The 17,210-nt window shown below is 28.6% G+C and overlaps 1 protein-coding gene across 5 annotated transcripts in view; it reads right to left on the bottom strand.

The window, feature by feature from the left end:
- LOC100163425 (neurobeachin) overlaps positions 1 to 16,567 on the bottom strand; it is a 171,270-nt gene extending 154,703 nt beyond the window's left edge. For 2 of the 5 annotated variants that reach the window (XM_029487465.1, XM_029487467.1), the window contains exons 1-2: positions 16,358 to 16,566; positions 4,257 to 4,361 (exon numbers count right to left, since the gene is read on the bottom strand). In XM_029487465.1, the coding sequence (XP_029343325.1) occupies positions 4,257 to 4,340 (84 nt within the window). In that variant the 5' untranslated portion in view covers positions 4,341 to 4,361; positions 16,358 to 16,566. Of the gene's footprint in view, positions 1 to 4,256; positions 4,362 to 16,357 lie in introns of all 5 variants that reach the window. The other 3 variants (XM_029487466.1, XM_029487468.1, XM_029487469.1) reach the window with 3 other exon arrangements.
- Positions 16,568 to 17,210: the final 643 nt, after the last annotated feature.

Genomic DNA, 17,210 nt, shown 5'->3' with positions numbered 1-17,210 from the left:
ATTAGTATGAGTGAATGTGTGTAAAAATAAAAAGCAGAGCGGTCCCACACATACACGCATATTATGTCAATAACACATTAAACAAATATAATTAATTATTATTTTTTTTTTTTTCAAGTATCAATTTTTTTCCAATCATATTAACTTAGCTATATATCCGATAACACTTCTGAAAAAATATTTTAATTTGTCATAAAATTTACTTGAAAATGACTTTCTTTCATTTTTTAATTTCAATATTGAAATTTTAAAATTTTAAAATTTTAAAATTCTTAATATTTAAAATTAAAGAAAAAATCTAATTTTGAAGGGTTAAGGAGTTCAATTTCAAGAAAGTGGCAGTAATTTTAAATAAAAACTTAAGATGAATTCAAATATATTTTCAGAAGTTATATCCGGTGACTAGGATAGACAGTATAGTTGGGTATAGTATTTTGGCAGAAAACAGATACGGCATCAAATCCCCTTAGCTAATTTTTTTTAAAAACCCTTTTTAAATTGAAAACTAACCATGAACCAACTTTATTCAATGCTAGTGAAATACAACTATTTTCAAATTACATAATAACAACATTTTTATTAGAATTTCAAGAACCATATAGTAAGAATCATATTTTATTGAATTTTAATAATATTACAGGCAAATGTCCAACTATAGTAACAATTTTTTTATACAGATGCAAATAGCTTATACAATATTATTAAACAATAACATGTTTAAAATAATATAAAAAGTAAACAGTTACGTTTTTTCAGCTGCATAGAAAAACAATGAATTATAGATATAATTTAACGGAGTATTTGTCTATGAATCCGTTTTTTAGAGTTTCCTATGGTAAAGTAATTTTATAATGCATTGAATGCTAGGGACAATTGAAGTAAGTATCTACTGTAAATAAAAATAGGATAGACAAAATAACATTTTGCCCAGTTCAAAAACACATCTATGTAAAGGACAACAACAAAGAAGTATAAATATGGGACGAAGTGTGATAGTGGAGAGAACAATATGACTCTACGTCGTTAAACCTCAATATACAGATAAACGAAGAATTGGGCAGATAGTTAGATAAAAGAGAGGAATATGAAAGGGAGCAATATTATGGTTGGATGAGTAGGGACTCTGAAACTAACTTTAGCTTGTGAAGAAGAGGAACCAATAGTATTACATTGGGGTTTGGAGAAAAATTTAAGATTGGCCGTGAACCAGCGGTCATTCCAAGTAGATAAACTAAGCACTTGGCTGATTGGAACTTTAGTCATGGGGAGAGCATTGGATATAAATAATGAAGGAACCAGTACAAAAAACATTTTCTAAACATGTTCAGATATAAAACTGCCAGAAGAAGCAAACTGGTCCTAAAGTAAAGATCCATACTCAAGTATAGGCATTGGGAATAAATTTTAAAGAAGCAGATGGTTTTAATTGATGTGCAATCCTTAATTTGACCCAAATTATTTTCAGTGAGTTACACAAAATCTCTTCTATGTAAAAACCAGGATTAAAAATGTGGGACATACAAAACCAAAGATCACAAACAGAAATATGAGGGCGCATGGAACAGTAATACCATGAATATTACAAGCGAAATTAGGGTGATCACTGATCAAGACAGCGTGAGAAGAACTTAGCTTTGTATTTAGCAACATTAAGCTGTAATTTGCGTTTTTTTCTCAATCAATTAGACGATTTAATTCAGCTATAGAAGCTCACAGTATTAACGAAAACGGATCATTAAAAATAATTTAATATCGTCAGAAAATATCTCAGCTTCTTCACCCACCAGGATATCGTCGTCTCAGAATGAAAAGGTTCTAAATCAATTTTTTTGAAAAATTGTTTTTTTGCATATTATTATTAAATATTTTTTGTTGTATAATTCAATCCTGAAATCGTATCGATCCGTTGATTATTCAATGAGATACAGAGAATGAAAAGGTTCTAATTCATACGTGAATGATAGGTATGGGCTAACTTAAAAACGTTCTCCTGAACAATTACAAAAATTACGTTAGAACCTTTTCATTCTGAGACGACGATATTATTCAGATATGAAAAATAATAGTTCATCGAAACACAACTAGTCTTATTTTGAGAAAAACGGAATGACCCATAAGTCCAGAGGCCTTAGAGAAATAAGTACAGATGACATCAACATGACCTTGACACCGAAAAGTATTTATGAATTAGTTACAGAAAACTAGGTTACCCACATAATTTAGTTGTAGACTGATCAAATTAAATGTGATTAACAGTATATTTGATAGCCCCAGTACAAGTGGCTTAAAAAGCTTGTCAAAGTGAGAGGTAATTGCTATTGGTCGATTAGTATTCAACTTTAAGGGCCAGTTGTACCATCTCTGATTAAAGTTAACCAGAGTTTAATCGTCCGAATTTGCACGGTTAAATATCTGTTATCAGCTAATTAAGTTTAATCGTAGTTTAACCGTAGACTGTACAACTGGCCCTAAGAAATTTCCTAATTTTAGTACTGGATTGATAGAGTATAGAATATAAGACACATTAAAGATAATTTAAAAAGAGGGAACACAAATCGACGCCCCCGACGAAGAAGGACGTAACTCACTTTTACGATTTTTTTTTTTTTTCAATGTGGTGTTACTGTTTTTTTGGTTGTCCGGCGATGCTGATTGTTGTATTTAATCAAACAAAGATGTTGTGAACAATAAGATTGAGTTACTACCATTTTTGTCGGAAATCCAGTAACACCAGTAAAACCACTTTGAAAAAAAAAAAAAAAAAATTGTAAAAGTGAGTTACGTCCTTTTTCGTTGGGGGCGTCGAAATGTTCAGTAATCGCTTGACTGATCTCCACACACCCGGTAGACAATCAGACCAGAAGATACATTGTTAAGGAGTAGAGCTAATCAACATATCATCTATAGGAAAATTTATAACTTTAGGAAAATAAAACTTTAAAAAAAATGGTGTTAGCAAAGGTCCGTGAATTTGGCCGCACAATGTGAAAATGTTGACTCTAAATTTTATCAAAAAATTGTAAGGCATCTGTAAGTCTTAGTAAGCACAATTTGGTAATTTGTAAGTACATATGTTCAATTATCCTCAAAAGCGTAAATCACGGCTAACTTCCACGAAACTTGGCCGTTTTAGCATTTCAAAGATTTTGACCGTGCCAAAATATCGTTGACAATTTTTAAGTATTTGTAAGCACAAATTTAAAATTTATAAGTCATTCCTCCCTTAATTACTTTCAAATAATTGAAACGAAAAATTAAAATACATAGAAAGCTACTTACTGAATCACAAAAGCAGAGTATATTTTAAAAGCTCATATTGGATACTAACACGTGCGTTTCCCACGGTTAGAGTACTAAAAAATTTCTAAAAGCGATTATTTAAGTCCGAATTCTGTGTGATTTATTAATTTATTGTGATTAATCAGTTTGAATTTTAAGCACCACTTATAAAATTACTTAACAATATTTGTTAACGCTATTCGAAAAAATACACGGACTGATACCATACTAAACTAGGTAGCATATAATTTTAAATACATAAGATATAAAATTTTGAATTTCAATGTTTTAAAATATACGTACCTATACAATTTATAATACACTATAGGATTATATGTAGTTAGTGCCTATATCGTTAAACATAATTTGAAATTATATTTCGTTCACGTTAAACAAAATATGAATACATTTTTGGTAAATAAGTGAAAAAAATTACTGTACAATTATTAAATAAATAAAACAAGATGATAAATCGTCTTTTGTACTTAATACTAATCATTATATAATATATATGTATATACTATATACCAGCGTAAAATCAATTGCATCTTATTCGTAACAGTGGAGGGTGGTGGTTGGTGGTACAATCATTGAACGTCCGAAACAATATTAAAATATCAAATTAACGTATTATTGTATTTATATAACCTAGGTACTAAAATATTTTCACTCTCCTGACAGCTAATTGTTGTTTATAATAACCAAAGTAAATGTTATTTAATTTAATGCACTTATTAAATATAAGTATTCAACAATTTCTTTATATTATTTCATACCATAAAGTGTATATTGTGCAAGAGAACTTTCAATCCAGATATACTAACAACGTATAAAAGCGTATGTATAAATATATATTATATATATTATAGAATCGATTTTTTTTCAGTATGTTTACAATAAATATTTTAGACACAATCAAACATCATGAACAGAAAACTTACAAAACCTAGAGGAATAAAGGAAATCACTAAACTTACCTGTAAGTTCGGAGGACAATGGTCTAAAAGTTCTAACATATGTCGGATGTTTTGCGCGTCTTGTATGATAAAGTTTAATTCCATGTCGAATTCGCCGCCAACCAACTGTAACAAAATTAAATCATACTCTCGGTTAGTTTTGAATACATTTGCACATATATAAAAAGAAGACAAGATATAGAGGTGTGACGTTGAGGTAATTTTCCAGTCTTTTAGAAATAGCATCGTCAGCATAAAAAAGTTAATTAAATATTTACAGAGGGCGAAGTGTACCCACTGAGAAATCGATTGAACTAATACATGTTATGTCATGTTTTTTATGTTCAATGGTACAATATAAATTACAAACGAATATAGTTTATTACAATGAACCCCTACATTTTCAAATTTAAAATAGCGTAGTAGATATTACCAAGCGTACTGAAAGTTTTGAGATTAAAAGTATATTAACAATTTTTAAACTTTTTTTATAAATTTGACATAATATACTTTAACATAAAACATTTTCAACAGATTAACATAATTAAACTGATAAATTGAACAATGCGTATCGTTATATAGATAGTAGGTACCTACATTTTAGAGGATATGGATTTTTTTTAAAGAAACCATAGTATGGTTTTTACATAAATTATTTATTAGTAGTAACTAATAATTATTATAATAACATACGGAATAACTCAATAACCACAAACTATATTAACCACTAAATGTTAAATAATATCATCAATATAATAAATAATAATAATGTATGAACATTTGTCTAGAACAGTTTAATAATAATTCCACCTCCACATTGCATAAATTCTAATTTTGATTAATGACCAAACATGTTATATAATATCTAATCAGGATAATAATTCATAATTAACTTTGATAGTGTATATCGTAAATGTAAGTATCATACTAATTCAATGTTCAAACATATTAAAAACAACACAGTATGTATTATGGATTAAAAAAATAATTGTTATATCAATCAAACATGTATTTCTTTTTTAAATTATTTCAAAAATGTATATAGAAAATTTTAATTTGTGTACCAGGTATATACCAACATTTGAATAATATACAAATACATTTTAAGCGCTATTGTATTATAATTAAATAGATTAATTAGTATATTTATATTATTAATGTTATCTCTTCTTTTCTGTATTTGACACGGAAGATTTTTCGAAGGGATTGTACTTAGACATTTATGCATATATTTATTCAGATAAACGCTCAGTAGTCAGAAAACAGAACATAAAGTATAGGATCCTATAACACGAACAATATAGTTATAAAAAAAAATTAAATGATCCCATGTAATAAAATAGCAAATTGGAATTTATTAATTATATGAATAAAACATCATCAATATTATTCTTATAATATAAACGGTGTTTACAATCAAAGCATTATTTACGTTACGATGGAAATTCGTAATTCAAAGAGTTTGAAAGTTATCTCAACAAATACTATTTAATTAAATTCACTATAGCAATGTAGTGTGTATATCTTTATAGTTTCAAAAAGTTGGCGGCAGTTAATTTAACAGATAGCGAAGGAGTATGCAATAGACATATATACACATTACAAAAACCTATTTTCAATTCTAATAAACTTAAACATTTTACGATTCAGCTGGAAACTGTATATTTATTGATTTTTGGCTAATTTCCATTCAACGGCGACTGATGTAACCATGACTGAATTCATTACACACATTCTAGAGTTCAAAGCATCATGAAAAAGTTTTAAACTTATCGAACATTCAGTAAATTCAACCATCAAAATCTGAACATTCAATTTAAAAAAAAACCTTTGCTTATCTAACAAAAATGTATACAATATGTTTAACAATATGAATTTCAAATATGATAAATTAAAATATTAGATAAAATATGTAATGCATTATAATCATGATTATATAATATTTTTATCGTTATCTTATCTGGTTTTTTGCATATAATCGTTTCATACCATATAAATTAAAATTGTTATCATCTATTGATTAATTAAGTACTTGAGGATTACAATTTTCTGTTAAATAACGACCTGCAACTGTTAGAAAATGATAAAATTATCACTTTGTATACAATTACAATATAAACACGGTAATGTGTATATTTGACATTAATTAAAATAAAGTCAATTAATCCTAATAATATTAGGTGTAAAAAGCTATTTGTTAAAAAAACGCCATATCCTACCAACCATGCAGCATGGAATGAGTTAAAAAAATCAGCGACAAACAAACTGGTAAAAATCATACTGGACTAATAATTTACCAAAAAAAAAAACGATTTGTACTGTCATACTGATTATCGCGATAGTGATCAAATAAATACATTACATCCCTACAGGGTCGAACCTAGGGGGAAGGATGGTCGTAATACCCCCTTCAATAATTTTTTTTTATTAATTTTTCAGTTGGCCATTTATGAAAAACTGAATACCTGTACCTAATGGCAAGTTTATTTGAAAACATTGTGATAGTGATGTTGATTAAAAGTTGAGGGCGAGGCCGTGAGGGGAATTAAAAATTCCAATATTATTAAGTATACTAGCCAATCAAACTAAGTTGTCTTAGTGTCTCCTATAAAAATTAATTTATCATGTACAATTATTCTCTATACTGGCCAGCGGACAAAGGAATATGAAAAAAAAACGTGAATTTTTATACAAAACCAATTGTAGACAAATTTTGTTTTTTTTTTTTTTTGTTGTAAATCACAAACGAATGACCTTAAATACTAGATACTTTTACCAAATATTTATATGATCAATTTTCATCTAAGGTAAAATTTTAAAAATATTTTGACTCTTTTTGAACTATTTATGGATACATGACAATTTTCAATTATTTCTTTTTCTATAAATGTCGGTAAAAATTGCTTTACTTGATCAAAACGTTTAAAAATTGATTACGAAGTTTCTCATGAATACCTAGGTACCAATTAAAATAAAATATTGTGTGATATACACGCTAGTCGATATTTTCCACTTTGAAGACAATTTAGGAATTATAAAAAATATGTATTATAATAAGTACGCATACAATTTTTTCTAGAAGTATTTGAAGTTTAAGTGTTCACAAAACTTTTCAAAATCATTCTAATTTAACATATTCTTTACAGGAGCAACCTTTTCAAACAACCCAGACAGCATTTTGTAACAATAATATTATAATAGTATTATAATAACGTTATACTATTATTATTATTATTATTCTTATTATTATTATTACTATTATTCGTGATTATAATGTTATAATAATATTATTAAACAAAAAATTGCTGTCTGGGAAGTGGGGTATATGAACAATTTTAAATAACTGTTGATCGATCACTATTTTTTTAGGTATATTATTTTGCATTTATTTAAATGCATCATAATAATTTTCTTTTATTATTTATCCATAGGAAAATTGTGTTTTTCTTCACTAATAAAAACTTTTCTTTGTATATAAAGCGTCAAAGTGTGTTAAGTCCTAATCCTTATGATTACGCGCGTGAACAACGGATATTGGTATAATTAATTTTTAATACTATCTCTGAATATTCTTCTGAAGATCGACCAGTCGATCGCGACCCTTTTATTATAGTAAATTACTTAGACACCTTCAACTGTATAGCAGTCCGATTCCCTCTTGTCCACCTTTTTTTATACCTAATTACCGCTAATAAGTATTTTTTTGATAATAAGTATTACGACATGAATTTATTTACTTACATAATAAATGCATTTTAACAGCCTAATGATGATAATATGGCTTTAAAAAAATAACAAAAACAAGTTGTCCTGGATCAATTTTTAGGGTTGACCAAATTACCAACTATTAGGCCCCTCAATAAAATCCTCTTCGGTAAGCCCCTACATCCCTAAGACGATTATAGTTAAATATGTGTATTTACAATTTACCAATTAATCAGTTTCTCCTTTAAGATATTCAATTCAACATGCACCAGAATGCATCACGGTAAAGATGTATAAAAATAATGAATTATCATAATCAGTATTCAGTAGTCATACGCATATTGAATTAATTCATTAAAAACTAAAACATAATATGGTATGCAACTATGAAATGTTGTGTTTGGATTATTTAGATAAGCTACACAATTTTAATTAAACGATGCGAGCAAGGACTTAAAATTAATATGCAAACTGTAATGCAACTTCAACAATCTTAAGATAATGTTATATGACATTTATTTGTTGAAATAGTACGTTATATACATTACACAGATATTTTGTTTTTATACGTTACTCTTAATGATTGTCTGATTTAAAATTTGAATTTTTTATTATTATTAATTTATATTAAGTGTAAAATGTGTCAATTTAAAATCAATACAAATAATATTATACGCATAATATATTAAATCAAGCCGGTCACGTTATACTAAAGTCACATTGAATAATACGTTTTAATGAATATTTAATAAATTATGCTATTTATTTTCACAAGATATTTTTGACCACTGACAATCGGTATTAGACTTTAATGTGAATGGATAACTTATTTAACGAGTTATATTGGAATTAACAAACAAGTAAATTGCTTAAAAGGTTAGGGAATATAATAATATTGGTATACCTAAAGAAAAGCACGCACTACCAATAATAAAAATTAAACGGATACGATCAAACTTAAAAACCGGAGAATTCGCTCTGTTGTATAGTAGTACCTCGTTACTGAGTAAGTAACTTTAATGCGGTTATATTAAATTTAAATTCATTAGTAAATTACCATATTATTGTACAAATCAACAATTATTCATATTTAATTTATATAAAACAGTAATTTATCATGAAAGACTCATCATTTAAAAGGCCTTAACCTAAAATACATTAATTATGGTTATGACCGAATCAAACTATTAACATATCCCAAAACGGCAATACGATAAATTATCGACATTTTATGTTATATAAGCCGATAATCCTATGTATAAATACAATATATTGTGTATATAATACATAGGTAAATAATTAAATATGGTCTACGGACGAACCGTATCGTTATGGAACTCAAGAAATTACTTAATTTACGAAAAAAAAAATACGCCGTAGTAACTACTATTATTAGGTAGTAAGATTGTTATACCGTAAGGTACCAACGTAAAGTTATACCCTATTCGTTAGTGTTTTTGTTACATAAATAACTTCCGAAGTTAATACAATTCCCTTGTGATCGTATTTATTACCGTGAAGATTCTTAGTAATTTATTTAAAATGTTACATGAAATTAATATTTCAATTTATGATAGTTTCTAAATTCTTAACAACCTTGTTAACCTTTGAAAATTATAGTCATCATTTCAGGAATTCGTTTAATTGCATATTTATAAGCAAACAAATTTTTATTAATTTTTTTTTTCAAAATTACGTTGTATAAATGTAGGTATATCGTAACCTTACACTGTATTTTGTAGGCATGAATCTAATAATATATAATTATGTCGCTGGAATTTCCTTCTTAAGTTTTTCTTCGATGTATTTTTCTGTTATAAATTATTATTTATACTTCAGCAACACTATTTATTAATTAAGCACAAATATAATATGCTATAGGCTTATTAAAGTAAGAACAAGTACAAATGAGGGAAAGTGGGTAATCACTCAGGTGTACCTTGTCATTGTCTCATTGATAACTTTAAGCAATATTGTAGGCACTGTAATGGATGAATATTACATTTTAATTCAATGATAAATCTTTGTATACGATGAAAAATGGTTCTGTGCGAAGACTCTAACTTTTTGATAACCAAAGTTACCGATCGATTATTTTTAAAATAGTGACAAATATTCAATTTTTTTTGTTTCAGTTTTCCTCCCGATTGTTTTGAAGTGTTGAGAATTTTCAAACTTGACCTCTCAAACATACCAATAAAAATCTAATTTTGTGTAAAACCTCCATCAAATTTTATGATCAGATATGCATGTTTTCTATTAGTAAAAGCTTCTGCAGACACAAAAAAAAAATTTAAAAAAAAGATATCATTGTAAAGTCAATACATTCATCGCTCGGCTCAGAATCTAACATACAAATAATGTAAGTAATTGAAGTCGATTGTGTAACTGTAGAGGTATATGTATAGTATCCCGAATACTCGAATATTTAATCTAGAAAAGTGAAAAAGGTCAATAAAAGGTACCCACATCGTATAATACGGGTAACTTCATGTTACAGCTCTTCATTGTATGGACTTAAAGATTACTGTGATCATTACTTTTTTTTTCTTTTTTTTCTTTCGGCCTTACGAACCTAACATTGGGATTAATATCCGTAAGACGATGGCCAGTCGTTCCCCCCAAAAATCACCTGACTAAACGATCTGCGATATTCTCTTGTGGAGTTTTCTCACAAACAGAGTGTATAGATACACCACGCACGGTCTTTTAACATTATTAACGAGACTAGAAAATCCACATTCAAATAGAAGTTAACTTCAGTCACGATTCCCAGATAAATGATGAAAAGCATGCACGATGTCTGCAGCGTTCGATTTCTGCAGGAACGTACGAATGTAAATCATCTTACGGACATTAATAAATTATGCAAGAAACGGTATTTTTAACCGTTGTGCTTTTAATGGCATACGCCTATATAATGAAGTTTCTGTTTTCAATAAAAACAATTTTGTGGATACGTTTTTTTTTTCGAGGGTTACCTATATTTTCATATTTTCCCGTTTTCCTTGAACATCTAAACTATTTTGATTAAATAATAACCGTACGCGACCCACTGCGCAGCCCTGTTAATAAATATATTTTAACAAGTCAGCCAAGGAGATCGATACTTTCACAATCTTCTGCGACACGTCAAAATGCACAGCTCAATATATAATATTATGCATATTATTATTATATAAGTAATGCCTTTACATATTAATATCATACAAACTTTCGGCCTGCAGCAGTTAACGCGCGCTGCGAAATGTTCAAAGGACGACGGGAGCCATACATAATATTTGACCTACACCGGGGGAGGTGGGGTGCAATATGTACACGACGATCGTATAGAAAACAACTAGTGCGAATGAATCGCACGTTGATTGGCTTTGTCATCAGATACCGTCGGGCGTGTATACGATGCACACAATGAACGTTCATTAAGGTATTGGTAGTAATTCGTGTGAAGTGGCACGTTGGTTAATGCGAGCACACTCTCTCTTTTATCGACGCACATAGGTATATAGATGGCCGGAAAATCCACAAAACAATTCCGAGTGTGCGTCGGTCGCGTGGAAATATTGTGTAATACGAAAATAATAACAATGACAAGTAAAATATATGTTTTATACTTTTATTTCAGCTTGACGAGCTTATTATAATATATTATATTGTCTGTCTAGTGAGATCGAATAAACTAAAAAAAATAATTACTAAGAGCCGACTTTTTCATTATACTGAAACAGAATAAAAGGTTATATATTATGATTTCAACCAAATAATACCTCAAATTATATACGGTATCGTTATTACATTATCTCAAAGTAATTTTAAATGACAATACCTGTAATTCCTAATCAATAATTATATTATTACTATCGTATTCTTTAGTATAAACTCTGAAAACGGAGCCAAATATCTTAAATTACTACATTTTACCAAAGCTAAACTTTGTGTAAACGTGTCGCGTTGCAGTATAAGCACATCGGAACCAACAATTAACGGTCGCGGTATAAGTATCCAAGATAAGAGCGACTTAAGTTTCAAATGAAACATTATTCATTGGCCAGTTAATTATATCGTCAGTTAGTACTAAGAGTTGATATGCCTGATGATGGTGATTAGCTTGTAACGACAAATAAACTAAAATTTACAAACCATGACAACAGATATACCTATTTTAATTACATATAAACGAAAAGATTAAATTAAAATAATCATTGACTTAAATGCATTAAAATGATTTTTATTTTTCTAATCAAAACTTTATAAATTATTATAATATATAACAAAAAGACTAAATATAACATTTTGCAGTAGGTAGGTATATAGATTTTTGTTTAATTTAAAAAATATAAGTACATATGAAGAGGTAATTGAAACATTTTTAAGCAATTTTTTTTTTATGTAACGCCAACAGCATCACAGTCACAAGTGGTGGCACTATAATGAAAAATATAAATAAAAATAGAGCTCTGATGCAATTTGGTAGGGTATTTTTTACAGTCCAGTGCCCTTTTATCAAGCTCTACTCAACCGAGAGTGGCAGCAAGGACGGCAGAATACTAACTGAATGTTTTCTGCGACTCTCGACATTCCAATTTTTAATTAGTATGGACTAGATTTTTTTTTAGCTATTGTTTTCCGGCGGGTGGCTTGATTAAGGTGGGGTGAAGAGAAAATATAAATAAAAACCAGAAATCAATGTCAGAAATGTGTAATGTAAAGTGCAGACAGTGCAGTGGTTATTTTTCTCCCATTTATTTGCACCAATAGTCTATGGAATTCCAATTTAATTTAGGTATACGAGTTTTATTATAACGCAATGCTAAAACCGCAACTTTTACATTTTTTTAAAAAAAGGCAAATATGTATATATTATACAATTCATTACCAAAACTGACTATATTTGTCGGGAAAATATTTATAAATCATTATTAAAATAAATAGTTTCCATCTATATATATACGTATAAGTATATTATATGTATCTAACTGAAGTGCATTTATTTTTGTGGCGTGTGCTTAATTCATATAATTTAGTAAATCTGATTGTCCAAGGCAACAATGTTTGAATATAATATTTTTTTGAACAAAATTCTTGTTAAGCCATCTGTTACAGAGCCAAGGTGTAACCTAACCAATTTGAAAATAATATAAAGGCCTAAAAAATGGAGGTACTTATTTCTTCATGAAAAATTAGTAATAATAGGTATTATTATAGCTAATAGTGATCTATTTTTTTTTAGATAAGTGGGTAACCACACCACTGTCTATGCAGCTTTCTTTTGGGATTCCCTGAAGTAGTTTCAGATAACAGTTGGGTGATGGGGTTGGGGTTGGGGTGGTGAGTTAGTCCATTGTTAGTAATGCTTGCAATAAGGGGGAGGGGCGCAAGAGGACGGAGTTTCTCTTCTTTTTAGAAAATATTAATGCGTGCCCTTTCTGATTATATTATACTAATCAATAAGACTTTTAAATGCCCAGGTACTATCATTATTATTTACACTTTGCATCCCTCTTCTATAATGTTTTTCCCAATTCAAACACTGTTTGTTATTGGACCACTTACAACAAAACTTTGCTAGTTTAGTTGCATAGGATGTTTTTAAATCTGAGCGATGAGTATTTAAACGTAGAATAGAGCTTTTGATATGAAGTGAAGGGATTTGGATTGAAATCTTTAAAAACTGTTGGTAATGGACATTTTGGCTGAGCCCAGAGTTAAATGCAGTAAGACGAAATGGGTCTTAGCTGTAGTTTATACAGAAATAGCTTGGTAGGTACTTTTAAATATTTTTAGGTTAAGATCGAACGAAGAAAGCGCAGTCAGTTATAGAATGACCGTACTCTATTTTTATTTTTTAAGTAATGTACCCATTAGGAATTAGGAAGATTTAACTAAATTTATGATTTTACGTACTTTTGTGATCTACTTAATTGATTATGACCGCATTTCATAATAAATGTACTGAAATACGTTCAAATGAAAGTCCTATCCATAACGATACAGAAATATGAGTATTTATTTTGCTATAAGCAGAAAAGGTAAATCAAACATTTCATAGTCGCTACCTATATACGAAACACGATAATCGAGGATTAAATAACTATAGGCACTGAAGGTTTATTATAAGAGCTATAGAAAATTTAAGTTTAAAATTGGGGAGAATAAAAAAATGATTGTGTATGTATATATAGTACTATAGTGTACGAGTTATCTGACTAAAGAAAACACAGATGTAAAAAAATCTAAAAGGCTTTAACTATTATTATATTATTATTTTGATCAGGGCTCCAACCGTACAAATCTATAAATTGCTTTTTTATTGAATTTAGATAAACGCAACTATATACCTATATAAAATAATACACGAGCCAAACTTATTTTTGGAAAACCTAAACACGTATGGATCGTGTCTTGAACACCCAGGAATAGCATGCATTTATTTCCAAACGTAATGCGTAGGTTGATAACGTTGAGACACTGCAATATTGACAAATCAGCCACTATTTGATGGAACGTAATGGTATAACATAATATTATATAGGTAACAATTCATTTTACACGGGTTTACACTTACATCATGTTAAGCATTATCCACCACCATTATTAGCATGGCTGTTAAATTTAATTAACAACACAATAAGCTACAATAGTTAAGCAGCAACAATTTTAATAAATTATATTGTATGTGTTCTCGCTAAATATCAAGGTTAGGAACACAAATCCAATAAATAAGTACCTACACACTTTTACCGATTTTACACTTTACACGCGATAATGGAAGACGTATTAAAACGAAGGAAGAGAAAAACTTCTTCGACGATCACACATTTCAATTTTTACTAAAACCACATAGTAAAAATCACTGGTGACCTTCAATATACTATTATTTAACATTATAACTGAATATAATATTATATATTACTGAATACAGTTCAGTGATTACAATAGATAACTTCGCCAAACGAAACAAAACAAATTGACAATCGTACATACATTTCTTAGTGCGATAGGATTATGTTTACCTGACTGTTTCGTGTATGTGATATTAAAATTTTATTAAACACAATACGAAGCAATCACATTGTAAAATCCAACCAAGTTTTAGGAATTAAACATTTAGCTGGTGGATGAAAATAAATCTGTAAATATATATTATTCTAAGAACTCGTAGTATACGCATACGTATCAAATGACCTGGAACGATTGACGTCACATAAAAAAACCAGACAATGAAAAATTTAAAAAAAAAAACTGACGTCTAAATGTTACAGTAAAATGAAAAGAAAACACGGAAACACTTTTCAGAAAATCCTTTTTAGGACAATGCATTTCATATACGATATTTAATATAAAGAATATTCAAATAAGAATTTGAAAAAATTTTGAAATTTAACCTTATGCATAATATGAGACATTAGGAAACGTTTTTATTAAACCTATTTACTTTGCGACTGCAGCAACTTATTTAAAGAAATAAAGTGTTCAATAATTTAAAATTAATAATGTTATTTTACCTAAACAAGGTTAATAATGAAACTGAATAGCCAATTATAAATAATGACTCATTAATAGATAACTATTGTCTTAAGACATTGAATAGCTGCATTAATAATTAATACGTTATTTTTTTTAGATAAAAACTATAACGAATATTTTCATTAAAGTCATATATCGTTCTGGAAAATCAGAAAAAATGTACCACTTTTCAAACCAACTAGAATAATTAAATAATAACCATCATGGATATCCATGACAGGATAATGATGCACAAAAATAATAATTACAGAATAATTATGAAAATAAACCTACAAAAAATTCACTTCTTCTTCTTCTTAGGCGTTTACAGGCCATTCAGGCCCATTGCCGCAACAACCACTTGCCTCCACCTATCTTGGTCTCTTGCCAGTTCTCCCCCATCCTCTATTCCAAGTTCCCTCAAGTCCTTGACCACTCTATCCTTCCATACAAAAAATTCACTACCTAAGTAAAAATGAATTATTAAAAATAATTCAATTCACTGCTGCACATAGTAATATAAGGTAAGTACACATGGAAATGTATTAGTTATTAGTTATTACTCATTTTGGATTGTATACACAATATTAATATAACTGTTTAATAATATATACATAATAATAATAATAATATATAATAATAATATATGCCTTTATAAATCTGTTGTAGCCAATGGCCTTTGACGCCGAGGCTTTAATAAATAAAATAAAAAATAATAAAAATATATAATATATAATCGTACCTACACAGTTATTCGTTTTAAAATATTATCTACTGTTATATTACTATTGCATTCAGACTGTGCAGTGTACATAATACATCGACTTGTACAAAACACGGAAACGTAACACAAAATAATTGAGTAATTACTATGTAAAATTGTAAATGAACGATAGATGAAATTAGTTTACCTTTAAGCATGAAACGCTATACACGAGTGAGGAGAATGTATATAAAATGTCACACACACCTTTATTGATAATATATTAAGTACATGTACGACACGACGCGTCGCGACAGTTCATACTTGAACGGTTAACTGGGTGTACAAAATGGTAATTACGTTTATCTTGTACACAAAGATAATACTGAGCATTAGATAAAAGCAATAACAACGTGGAAAAAAAACGTGATTTAAAAGTGTCAACTGTGTAAGAAAAAAGTGATATGAATTATATAGTTATAATAATTTATATTACTTATGATATGATTTTGTTTTCGTTAAATTGTTGCATTCCGTTATTGTTGTATTATTTTTCAACTCTCCCGTTAAAGTACATATTTTATATTCCCTAATTATTATTTCAGTTGTATACGAATAACGATGATAAATGTATAATATAATAGCTGTTGACATAATATTCCAATAACAAATACGTTTCACTACGATAAATCGCGAAGAAAAACAGAATATTCATGTATCAACAAGACACGCAATTTGCATATTATTGTTGAGACCATTTTTTACTTCTGCCTCCTGTCATTAGATTTTAGAAAATATCTCTTCCAGACCTGTTGGGCATTTGAGCTTTTATTTTCATGATTATTTCAAAAATTATCCATACCTTAAAATCGTTAGTTATTGGGTTGTTTAAGTAATAGGTATTGTACACATAACTTAATTTGTTTTGTTTTTTATTATAACTATGTTCATTTGAAAAACGAATACTAGGTAGCTTTAATTTAAAGACGCGTAAAAGTTTTATACAAAATGATACAGCATCTTAACCGCATAAATCTGAATTCAGACGTTTGGTATACCGG

This window comes from Acyrthosiphon pisum, chromosome A1 (genome assembly GCF_005508785.2).
Source record: "Acyrthosiphon pisum isolate AL4f chromosome A1, pea_aphid_22Mar2018_4r6ur, whole genome shotgun sequence".
Lineage (NCBI taxonomy): Eukaryota > Metazoa > Arthropoda > Insecta > Hemiptera > Aphididae > Acyrthosiphon > Acyrthosiphon pisum.
The sequence above is the reverse complement of the archived record's forward strand: the minus strand, read 5'-3'. Positions and strand labels throughout refer to the sequence as shown.